The 12800-nt window shown below is 36.7% G+C and overlaps 1 protein-coding gene across 3 annotated transcripts in view; it reads right to left on the bottom strand.

Annotated features, from left to right (window-relative positions):
• Window positions 1–1405: 1405 nt before the first annotated feature.
• The window catches only part of TENT4B (terminal nucleotidyltransferase 4B), a 41633-nt gene continuing 30238 nt past the window's right edge, over window positions 1406–12800 (bottom strand). For 2 of the 3 annotated variants that reach the window (XM_082770217.1, XM_082770215.1), the window contains 7 exons: window positions 11109–11237; window positions 9602–9815; window positions 8601–8727; window positions 8388–8491; window positions 6340–6527; window positions 5597–5761; window positions 1406–4306 (listed from right to left, as the gene is read on the bottom strand). In XM_082770217.1, coding sequence (XP_082626343.1) covers window positions 4127–4306; window positions 5597–5761; window positions 6340–6527; window positions 8388–8491; window positions 8601–8727; window positions 9602–9815; window positions 11109–11237 — 1107 coding nt within the window. In that variant the 3' untranslated portion in view covers window positions 1406–4126. The remainder of the gene's footprint in view (window positions 4307–5596; window positions 5762–6339; window positions 6528–8387; window positions 8492–8600; window positions 8728–9601; window positions 9816–11108; window positions 11238–12800) is intronic. The other variant, XM_082770216.1, reaches the window with a different exon arrangement.

Genomic DNA, 12800 nt, shown 5'->3' with positions numbered 1-12800 from the left:
GAAAACACTTCTGAGAAACTACACAAACACTACAAATTAGATTGAAAATAAAGCTCTTGCATTTTGCACTTTCAGGACAAAGAAACACCATTTCAAGACATGACAAACTTGATTCTAGAAAATCATTTTGCATTGTTAAGCAAAAGAATCAAGTTGTAGGAATCAGTGGAGTAAGTAATCACTAGTTTTCACACTTTAACAGTAGCTGGAATAATCAAAGGTATATTTTATTACAACCCCTGAGTGGATAAACATACTCCTTTCTTGAGTAATTGCATACTTTGCAAAGTATGTGCAATCTCCTACAGCTTTTACTATTCAGGAAATAAATTTGGCAGTCTTAACATCTATCGCGAGCTTTAGCATGTCAAATGGCTGGCTGCTTTTATTTAACATTTTCAAGATAGACTATTTTCTAATTACTCTCTCATATATTGCATTTAGAAAGCATACATGATGAGTTCAGAAATGAAAAAGATCCATTTTGAAAATAAATTTGAAAGAAAAAGTTGCCACCAGCAATTTGGCCAACTTATTTTCTAACAATTTAGTTCTAGGAAAATAACTTCGTTTAAGATTTAAAAACATGAGATGTAAATTCTGAGGATGCCACACAGAACATGGAGGTCAATAAACAGAATCATGGTGTGTCACAAAGAATTACCTGCAGTTCACCTTTTTGCCACAAGGTAGAGGATTGACAATATAAAAAATAATAAATACACAGCTTTTAAAGTATAAACACTATTTGATCTATCCTTTAAAAATGTAAAAAAAAAAAAAAAAAAAAAAAAAAAAAAAAAAAAAAGTAATAAATCAATCTGATGTTCAACAGGAAGTGTACCTAAGAATTTTAGGTGGTCTGTGTTAAACTACCAGCAGCAAGTCTGTAAGAGCTGTCAGTATGTATGTGTCTTACTGATCTATGCAAGGAAGATAACCAAAGCCATACATTAGTAAAATCAACCCTGCTTCAGGAACTATGCTAAACAAACTTTCTAGCCAAAGGTAACCCAAATTAACTTGTGTATTTCCACAATGTCCTGCTCAGAGTGCCACTTCTGAAAGACAGCTGCACTACAGCTGCAGCATTAGATACAACACAAGTTTGGAGCCCAAAGTAAACCAACCTCTGCACAAGTTCCTACATATACTGCAGAGGAAAGCTATAGAAAAATAATACTTAAAAAATATACATATATATTATTTCTCTCATTCTCAGAAACACAGGTTCTGCTTCAGCTCCACAGACCAGCCCTACTTGAACAGAAGTTTGAGGCTCCCAGCGAGAAGCACCCAGATACTACAAAAGTTACAAAGTGGTCTGACTATTCTGCTCCTTCCAGTACTGCAAAGGGAAAAACAGGGTAAGTGTCAAGAATGGTGATAAACTACAGTAGTTAGATTAAACATTTATTTTTCATATATTCACAAAATCTTCACAAAAGTATTGAAACTCAAAAAGGAATTAGACTTGAGTCAAATACAGAGATGAAATGTACAAGACAAATGAGCAGGCAAACTAAAAGGTCTTGAAAGTATTTTACTTCAGATTGAAAAACGAACAGTTCAACTGTTCTGTTTAAATAAAGATTTGCAAGATATACAGTATTTTATGAATACAATGCTGGTCATTTGAGGCAATGTAAAATACCTCAATTCTTCCTTCATGCTTTTTTTTTCTTCTTTTAGAAAGATACTGTTTACCAAAAAGAAACTTGAGCAGTCCAGGAAAAGCTATTTTCCATTAAATTTATGAAAACCATAAATTGAGGCAAACCTAAGATTCCCAATGGAATCAAGATTATCTTCCCGCTACCACCACCTTAAAATTATCACATGCTTATTGGAACACTAATATCTGCACCCTAAGAGTACATTTGCTTTCAACAATGAGGGTGATTCTTTTAAAAACACTTCAGTGTGGTAAATGCGATACAGATCTTTGCAAGTATTAAGTTTTGGAACAGTTTTGCTAATAGCAGCTAACAATACTGGATTAATATAATTTATAAATAATTGTTCCCTAAGCGGTGAACTTAAGTCTACACATTCACAATAATCTAAAACAAAATAAATACTGTGATTATGCATAATGTGGTATAACTTTTACTAGTTTCTATGAACAAAAGCTCAACATCGTGTTGATAAAATTATCTCAAATTAAAATATGAATCTAAAAATTTTAAAAAATATTGTCAAATTAACATCACTTAAGCTTAGTGTTTGAGTAACTGTTATGACTTTCAACATTTCTGGAATAATATATATATATTTTCCTTTTTGAAGTAAAACACTTTAACACATTGAAAATGTTTATTAATTTAAGTGATGACATCAGTTCTGGTCTTATTTTAGCATTATTTTACTTTAAAAATCATTGCACTCATTAGTGCCCAGTAAAGGTCAAGTTGGTCTGTAGAGTTCTGCAAATGTATACAAAAAAAAAAGTTTCTAAAAGCTAATAGTACTTTTTATAAAAGCATCATCTCCAGAACAGCTGCATTAAATACAGCCACGTATGCTAAGTACAGACTTTCCTCTTTAAAGAAATATGTGAAAGTAAATGCCACTTAACATTTTACCATTGAAGTGTCCCAACCCCTTTTCCAAACTATGCCTGTAGTTACACATTTGATTCGCATTCATGGCATCAAGCTTACTGCAGCCTAGGCTTAAAATGTGACTGAACCAGACAAATGTGGAGTTTAAATGAAGTGATAACTAGATCAACAAAGAAAGACTATGAGATATGAAAGGTTTGGGTCTTTAAGGCAATATAAAATATATTTCATTATTTGAAGGTTTTTTGTTTCGTTTTTAATTATTAAGTGTAAATATAAAAATGCCTTAGAGGGGAGTGAGAAAAAATACTTTAATTGTAAAATTTACTTAAAGCTTCAACAGTTATCATCTCCTACAGGAGTTAGCAGAAATATAAAAGAAAAAAACCAACCTGGAAATGGGAGGGAAGGCACAAACAAAGAGGCATGGGATTTAAGCAGCCCAGGAATGCAAACATCTGTAACAAACTGAGTTGTTTTGGTTTTGTTTTTTAAACTGGGGAGAAGGAGAGGGAGAAAAAGAATCAACACCAACCAAACAACCCCCCCCAACGTGGGGAAAAAAAAAAAAAAAAAAAAAAAAAGGAAAAAAAAATGAGGGGGGGACCACTAAGGCAAGGAAGAGAAGGAAGGTGCAACTATAAAACCCCATTGCCTGAAATGATGGCACTCTAGAAAACAAGGTGAAGGTTACTTCTCCGAGATGACAAGCTCAGTGTCTACACGAAGTACATCTACACTTTATACAAATGAAAAATTTCATTTGCCACTATAAACCTTTCTTTCAGAGGAACAGCTTTTGCAGATCAAATGTTCTATTAAATCTCTTAAATGCCAAGAAAAGAAATTCTGAGCAATATAACTAGTAATGTCTCTTTATATGGATGTTAAGATGACAATTCAGATTATTTTCCAAACTAATCCTGAGAAAAATTTATGTTTACAATTTAAACAGTAATGTTATGTAAAAAGTATTAACAAATCCACTATTACAAATGTCAGTTTTCCTATATGGTCATCTATATATACACAATAAAATGGTAAGTATATGCAAAAATAATAAAAAAAATCATGCACAAATTACTTTCACCTTTAAAGGCTGGGTTTCCCTCAAAATACAAATTTTTGCCTTTTCTCCTATTTTTTTATTTGTTTGTTACCACCCCCTAGACACACTGAGTACTACCCCTACAGGTCAGCATGAGCTGATGGGAAATACATTTATTTTACATTCAAGCTTTAATATCCTAAATGACCCTGTTGTAGCATATGACTTATCAAATGAGCAGCCTTTTTCCGTATTTTTTTTATTTTTTCTCTTTTTAATTTTTTTTCTTTTTTTCCTTTTTTTTTCTTTTTTTTTCCTTTTTTTTTTCTTTTTTTTTTTTTTTTTTCAGTGATCAATCTTCATGATCCGTTCCGTGGCGAGCTGGGAAAAAAAATGCAGTTGCTAATCAATGTCTGAACAGTCTGAAGCTCCGGAAGAGATCCAAGGAGTCACTATCAAACTATCCTGTAGCATGAGATCATTGCACACAGAAGAACAGTCATAAAATAGGCAACTATCTACAAAGGTCTGAAAGGGCCGCATCCCTCTTGTGTTTCCTCTTTTTGCCATGGAAGTACTGATGGTGTGATTTGCTGCCTTGATGTTGTTTGTTTGTGACTGAGGTACCGTGGCTTGAGTTTGCTGGACCTTGGAAGCCTTTGTTAGAAGAGCGAAATAACCGTGCAGATCCATGCTGCAAAAATAAAAGACAGCCTGGTAAGTCAGTGTAAGGAGAAAGTGTGGCAAATACACAACCCCATTTCCAGATAACAAGGACGTTAATAACTCACAGCAGTGTTAACATAAACAACGTGACATGGCAAAAGAAGCTAGGCCATTGCTTAGGCAGCAGCACAGAACCACGTATTTTTCATTTTGTTGGCTGCGACAAAATGCTCATCCCTAGACCCGAAGCCATGCAAATGCAGAGTGATGAGTATATAGCACTTGGAATTTTGAAAATGATAGAACTCTTCTCTCATCCGCTGCACAGCCATCAAAAGAGTGTTTTACAGAAACAGAAGTCCATAATCCAAGAAGAGATGAAGATTGCTCAAATCTATCTTCCCTGCCCAGTTAAGACAACACTCTTTTAAGACCAAGGCTAATTTTATATCATGTCTTTTTGCAGATGGCACGTTATCTCAGATTGTGCATATTCACATTCCAGCAACAGAATTTAGTAGTATATATCCAAGGCCTGTTTTGTTTTTTAAACTTCCTTGTTACTAGCTAGAGATCACCAGCAAACAGGAACCAGCAAGTCTTCAGAATTACTTTTCAGGAATATTACTCCAGAAGATTCCAGACTAGGACTTTTCTAATGAATGAAAAATAAATTCTGAAAAAGTGTAAAAATGTAAATTGCATCTATCCAGAGGTATATTGTACATATAGGCATACAGCATTTCCAGATTACTGAGTTGTCACAGAAGTATTCTCAACATGAGAAACCCTCTAGTATAAGCTCTGGCAGGTCTCATCATAAAGACATTTGAATTTAAGCGGAAATTAAAGGAATTTCATGTCAGCAAGTATCTCCATCTCCCTTAACAGAAGATATTTCAACAAGGATCAACAGCTTGTCGTAGTTTAAACATACATTTTTGCTGTTTGTTAAAGTGCATGCAAATCTCATTAGATCTCAAATTCAGCAGTTAAGACTAGACCAACATGATTTTTGCATAAAGGAAACTTGGACAACACAAGTGCATGCTTCTGGCAAATCTAGATTTCCCCAAACAAAGTCACTCCAATTTAGTCTGTGTAAGGCTAGGAAAAGCACCATTATAAATTCACCTCCCTAACCTAAATAGAGAACCAGGTAATTTTTAGACACACTCAGTGTTCAAAGTTTTCTAGTAGGGCAAAGGGGAAGAGAAAAACACACTGTTTTCTTTCCAGAACAAACTATCCTTCCAGGGAGGGCATGTGTAATATTCCAATAATCTACACAGTTGTTGCTTTTAAACATTTCACAAACCTGAGATTTGTTCGTGTTGCTGGATGTATTGGCTGTTTGGCTATTTTGTGTTTTCCCACTTGACTGGGAGGATTCCAGTGATACTTCTTGTGACCCCACTCTGTTTGTCGTAGACTGACGACAACTCAATTGTTTAGAGGTTTTGCAAGGTGTTCCATCAGAATCCTTCAGGAAAATTTAAAGTATTAGTGAGTTTTTCTTAAGAATAAGTGAGTCTTTCTATAAAGTGAGTGAGTTTTCCCTTAAAATTAAAGCTAGCAATGGGCAAAACTTGAAAGGTGTTTATTAAGTATTAAAACTTGCAATCCAGAATTCTTACTGAGTCAACAAACTGTTTTAAAAATGTATTGGTAAATGATTGTGATTTGGTGCTTTATCTTTTATTTATTTATTTTTTTTTTAAAACAGAATTCCCATTCAAGCTTTTTTTTTTTTAATAAGGCATTTTGTATTACTTTTTAAGCATATGGCTTAGGACTACCAGTCTTTTTTTGAAATACAGTTTTCTCAGAGAAAGGAGGGCTATGAAGCTTTACATCTACTGTATTCACTTTCCTACACGTTTTGTGTTAAAAAACACACTGCAATTTACATGTGTAGAAATTGCATAAGAGGTAACATCTTATGCAAGTTAGGATTCTGGATGAAATAATTAACTAGGATTCTGAGCTTTTTGCAGCAATATAAGTAAAGAAAACAAGTAAATTGGAAAAGGCAAAATGCAGACAATCTCCAGTACTTACTACATCACTAGAACTGGACAGTGTAGATGATGACGATGATAAGGGACCTGATGAAGAATTTGAAGAATGTTTACTAAGTGTTTCTGAAGTTTTATTTCTAGGTTTTCCCAGTGCTTCGTTCTCTTCAGCAAGATTATTGTTGCATTTGTCCAGCTGCTGATTATCTACTATCAAGGTTACTCCATTACCTATTAAAAATGAAACAGAAGAATCACCACCCATTAACTGACAAAATTTATGTTGCTCTATTTTTTTTTCCCTCCCAATATACACACCCATTCGGGTTCTATGTATCTATTACACCCTGCAGGACACGTACAGACACCTATGCACATACATACTTCCATTACCTACAAGCACATTTGTACATGTGTTTGTACATACTGGGTACAGCAACCAAAACTCTGCAGAGGCCTCGGTAGTTTCCTGACAAGACCCATGATTCTATGACACTATGAAAACCATCAAGCATTACACACAGTTCAAGACAGAAGTTAGAAATAAGGCACGGAAGAAAGTAGTAACGGAGCTCAGATGTGCTGTTTAAATAAGATTGTTTTATGACGTGCTTAAACTGCTCTAAAAAATACAGGTTTAAATACAGTTCCTATGAGCCCAAAATTCTGCAACTCCCAGTTGTCTTCTACTGGAGTTGCTCGGGTCATAAGAACTGTAAATAATTCTCATTGTATGTTTGTACGATACCCTAAACTGAAAACATGAGATACAGAACACTTCTATCTCACTAACTTCTGTCTTAATAAATAAAAAGAATCAGAACTTAAATCTAAACTAAACCTGCAAGATGAGCACTGTAATGCTATCATTACCCTCCTATCTTAGGTTTCTTATTTTTAAACTGACTGCTTTGTCTCACATAAGGCACATTGGAGTCACTTCTGCTTCTTTCCTAGTAGCTAGTACCTGAAGAAAAAGCTTTTTTTTTTTTTTTGTCACCTTGAATTGACTTTCTGATAGATTTATGTAGTATATGTTTATCTCACCGCTAGCTTTATTTATTTACAATTTAATATATATGTCACAATAGATAGCTAAGTACTGCTACAGAGCTTGCAGTAATGAATGAATGGTGGTTAACTGCCACTACCAAGTGGTACAGCTGTGCCATAGAAGCCTACAGACTGATAAAACAGAAATGGCCAGAAACACGTTGTATTTGCAGGGACAGTGGGGGGAAATCACTAACAAAAGCTTTAAAAGCAAATAAACAAAAACCCAACCCAACCTGAAGATGGGGTCATCTGTCATCTTTGAGCAGTATCTAACAGGAGAAGACTTCTAATACCTAACATTCTGAAATGAACTGTAGAGTATTAAAATTAATTTTAATTTGAAAATTTCCAGCCAGCAGATACACGCACACCAAAACAGGGTGGCAACTTGTGGGTGGGGTCAGAAGACGGGCAATGAAAATAAAGATGATTTTAAAGGATGTTTCCAGCAAGTTCTCTGGATAGATTTAGTGTATTTCCATTTGTCAGTAGTAAAAATTGTGATTGGTATTTTAGTATTTCTCTTAAGACTTGTTCCACTTATATGGTCAGTCCTGGCTTAAATACTGCTTCTGTAGACAGACAGACTTCAAATACTTTAAAAAGAAATAAAAATACCAACACAAGGCAAGGACTTAGATTTAAACTAGCATCCCTAGTGATCCTTTTTAAAACCTTGTCCACATTTTAAGGGACAAGGAAGTGCAACAATAACAACACATGTAATTTAAATTTGAAGTTTTTCAAAAGCTTCCTTTGTAAGCCAGCATGCTTTACAGACTGTAACTTTACAGACTGTACAGACTCTATGCTGAACAAATTCATCAACAGCAGAACAAAGATGTTGTGGGATAGCCTCTTTATTCTTGTACAAAACTGAATTTTCTGGGTGAAAACAAAAGTTCATCACCTCTTCACTAATAAAGCAAATTCATGTTAAAGGTGCATACACATGGAGCAAAAGCAGCAAAAAATTTACATAATCAAAATACGCAGGAAGTTTCCCACCACCAGCCAAGCTTTGACAAATCTTACCGTTACATGAAGACTCGGTCCTACTTTGCATTCCCCACTGTTTTGATATCCAGTCTCTGTACGTGGCCACTTCTTGTGTTACTCTAATTATTCTACCTAATATACTGTAAACCAGGAAAAGAAAAAAAAAAAAGAGAAATACCCCACACAATTAATTTTAGGTACCCAAAATACAAGCAATTAATGTCTGAGATTTAGACTCAAAAAATTTACCTTTCAGTTTCGTTGTTGGGATAATATTTAGCTATTGGGGAAACTGCATGGCTCAAAACAACATAGGCATAATCAAAGGCCTGTTTCACTTGCATGGCACCATATGAACTTCTCCCAACATCATTACCTTAAAATAAAAATATAAATAATCATGGTTTCAGTTTCATGTCTATATCTCCTTTCACACATGGGACAGTTACATTGTTTTAAAACTTGGCCTCAAGTCCCATCTCACTACAGTAACTTCTTTTAGAATACAAGAGTATTAGTGAAGCCTAAATATACGAGAGAGTTTAGAAAACCTATAGTTGTTTACATATACGGAAGTCCAAAAAGGAAATTCTGCATGTAAAAATTTAATACGTGAAGAAAAATATTAACTGTATACTGCACATATAACAAATACTATCCCGGCTGACATTTTTTAGGTTGGAAGTATGTTAACTCTTTCCTAAGAGCAGCATTTGATTCACCATTTGAGGATCTGCCTATTCATGTCAACAATCAACCTTAACGTAAGAGTAAGGCTACAGAAGGAAATCACTGTGTGTTTACGTGACTTTATAGAATCAAAGAGGAGGGTGGACATAAGCACAGACATACAGTATAAGGTGCAACTGTGGTACTGGCAGGCACAAGGCTGGCAGGGAGCAGATGTATATACCTGTATATCTAGCCCATACTCAGGCTTGTGCTGCTGCAGCCTTGTCGTCATCACCACTCTAGGGGACAGCGAAGTTGTTTGGCACGCCTTCTTATACCCCACCTCCACCTCCTGACTGTAATATAGGCGTGCTCTTGGATAACACGGTAATTTTTGCTAGCAATATCTTAAAAGAAAATAACCATGCTATTTGGAATGTATCTTGTGTTCATACATGTTTGATTTTTCGTGGTCACTGCACTATTCTTTGGTTTAACTCCTTTGAATTAAGCATTCCCTTAACTGTTTTCTTAGTTGATAAAGCGAAACTTATTGACTTTTTGGTTTACGAGGATACCTGGCTGTAACGGATCTTCAATATACAGCATTGATGGTCTATAGCCATCCAGCATACTTTTTTGCACTTCATCCTTGGCAACATAAGAGCCACCATCCTTTATTCGGATTCCAGTCTTCAGATAATTGAAGTGACGTCCATATAATTCAAAGAACTCTATTAAAAGAACACCATAGTTGGCACTGGGCATGCAGGCATCTTCTCTGGGATGCAGCTATTAAGAAGAGAGGAAAAAAATGATTTCCTTAAGATTTCAAGTGCCCGTAAGTTCTCTTTTGTTTACCTTTATATCCTTTTCTATTTCCAAGCAAGCATGCCTAATAAATAATACATAATAAAGCAAACATATCTCAATGTAGTAACTATTCTTAACAAAGCAGTTCTGCATCTTTAGGACAAGATGCAGTTAGAACTTTTATAAACTCATTACCTCTTAACAATAAGGCCGGCAAGAATCACTGCTTCTATATTTGATTTTTAAAAACGTTTTTAATATTTATATATTTTGTATTTGAACTTTCAGTTCAGTAAGTGAACTTCCAGTGCCAATGGCATAGTTTGTGTAAAAAAGCACAGATGAGTATTCCAGAATCAGTCTGCGCTTCAAAAACCTGTGTTTGGAATACAAATGCAAGATTTTAACATACAAAGCTATATAAATGATTCCCTCTACTGTTAACTATGCAGTCTGAGAGATTATGAACTAGGTTTCTAACCGATACAGAACTTGACTGGATATCAGTTTGTTTTTTTGTGAATGGCTATACCACTAGTCACAATTAGACAAAATTAAGACTGGGAGAGATTCTCGTTTCTTTCACAAAGATATGCCTGTTGCCTTCATTTCTTTTGCTGCTCAGCAGTCAATTGAAAACACCACTGAGCAAACACTGATCTCCAGTTCAAGGCTCAGCTTTAAAAGTAACTACAGTCTGCAAAAGTATAAACATACTTTAGTACAAGAATAAAAATGAGGTTGGTAAAGTCAGAACTTGACTACCTCTTGCTTCTGCAGTATTTTTCTCCCCCAGACATAACAATGTATTTTTAGCTTACATATTTTGTTCTCATATATTTAAAAGAAAGATGTAAAATGTTTTATTTCATACCAGCTTAAAAACCTAAGACAAGCAAACAAAATTATGTTGCACTCATTAAAGCACTTACAGCACACATGACTTGGAGAACAAGTGTTATAAAGGACAGCTGCATCTAACACTAACCTTTGTAGCTTGTTCCAGAGAAATTACTCAGTAGTCAAGTTATTTTACCATGAACGACAAACATGCCTGGTATTGATACACTAATAGATGTTCCAAACACCTCTTCTAGTACTGGTAGTACCAGTATGGAAGGAAGAGTAGAAGGCGAGTGGGATGCCTCTATTTTTAAGTGAAAAGGGTGTGCAAAGCCACAAATAGGAGAGGTTAAGTTATTAAGCTTAAAAACTAAATTCCTTAACATAGAGTCCTTTTGCACCAAAAGCATTAGATTTCATTCAGCTTACCTGAAGGAAACTGACAGCCATTAAAAAAAGACTGTAAGAACCAATTCCACCCGTGAATACTTCATTAAGGTCCCTCTGCAACAGGAACTGTTTCAATACTAAAACTAGGTAGGGTAACACAGGGTATTTCTGAAAAAGAAGAACAAAGGCTTTAGGACTGCATACATACAACTGATGCTAAAAGCATATCAAAGCTAGGTGCTGTAAGTCTCAAAGCTAGATAGAATTCTGACTTCTTATTTTTAATAACAGGAGAAGCTGAGTGCTCTGCCTGCGATCAAGACTGTTATTTTACCTCTTCAACTCTGCTTAGAGTTACTAACAATGGAAGAAAAACTATTACCTCACAAAATCAGTGCGACTTCATTTGAATATGTAAACACACTTGCTTTTATAATACAAATGAGAATGAAAACAAAGGAATAACTCTGGAGATAATCAAGTCTGTAACAGAAACTGCCTGCTACATCCAAGGTGATAACCCAGAATGAACTGGGACTTCTGTCCTGTGAGTACTTGAGATGCCTGGAGATCGTAACAGCCCTTCAAAAAGTTTGTCTGCAGAGATTCCCTGAGGGGGTGAGTAAGCTGCACGTGGGAGAACCTGGACCTTTTGGACAGCAATGGAGGCTGGGGCTACACCTGCACTCTGCACACCCTCCTCACAGGGGAGGGGTAAAAGGGGCTCAACACCATCTCTCCTCTTATAATCACAGAGCTAAGAGATGTGGATCGGGGTGTCCATGCTACCTGCTGTGAGCAACCTCTCCCCCGCCACAGCAAGCACAGCTGCCTGTGTCCAAGGCCAGTTGTGTGGCCTTGACTTGGGCTGCCAGCAACACAGCTGCAGGAGAAAACACCTTGCAAGAAGCCTTGCTGCGGTCCCCTGCTTTGCTCAAGAGCTGCTTTTCATCCCAGTGGTTCCCCTTGGTGCCTGCAAGAGCCACTGCTGCACCCTACCCAACCCCTTGCTGATGCTGCCCCTACCTGCTGGTTTCCTGAGCCTCCACCTCTTCGCTCTGGGCTTGGCTGGACTGTGAGCTGCCCAAGTGCTGTCACCAGACCTGCTCTGCTCTTCAGGCACCAGCAGGCTGCACCCTTGGCTGGCAGGGATCCTGCCGGGGGCTACCCCGTCCTTCCCCAGGTGTGCAGCCCACTCTCACTGTGCCCTGATGCAAAGCCAAAGCAGCCTCTCCAGAGGGTTGCAAATAACCTGGGCAACAGGAGCACACCAGCACTTCTCTCTTTTTTTTTTAAGCACCAGAAAAACAAATGCCGGCTCAAGAGAAGACTATCTCCTATGCTGAAGCTAAGAAGTATGTGGGTACAGAAAATCACAGGATCGTCTAGGTTGGAAGAGACCTCCAAGATCACCTAGTCCAACCTCTGACCTAACACTAACCAGTTCTCCACTAAACCATATCACCAAGCTCTACATCTAAATGTCTTTTAAAGACCTCCAGGGATGGTGACTCCACCACTTCCCTGGGCAGCCCGTTCCAATGCCTCACAACCCTCTCAGTAAAGAAGTTCTTCCTAATATCCAACCTAAACCTCCCCTGGTGCAACTTTAGCCCATTCCCCCTTGTCCTGTCACCAGGCACGTGGGAGAACAGACCAACCCCCACCTCGCTACAGCCTCCTTTAAGGTACCTATAGAGGCAACTGGGCAAGTATGCAGGGCTTGATGGA

Source organism: Aythya marila (genome assembly GCF_965140915.1).
Source record: "Aythya marila genome assembly, chromosome: 12".
NCBI lineage: Eukaryota > Metazoa > Chordata > Aves > Anseriformes > Anatidae > Aythya > Aythya marila.
This window is presented reverse-complemented; position numbering and strand designations above follow the sequence as displayed.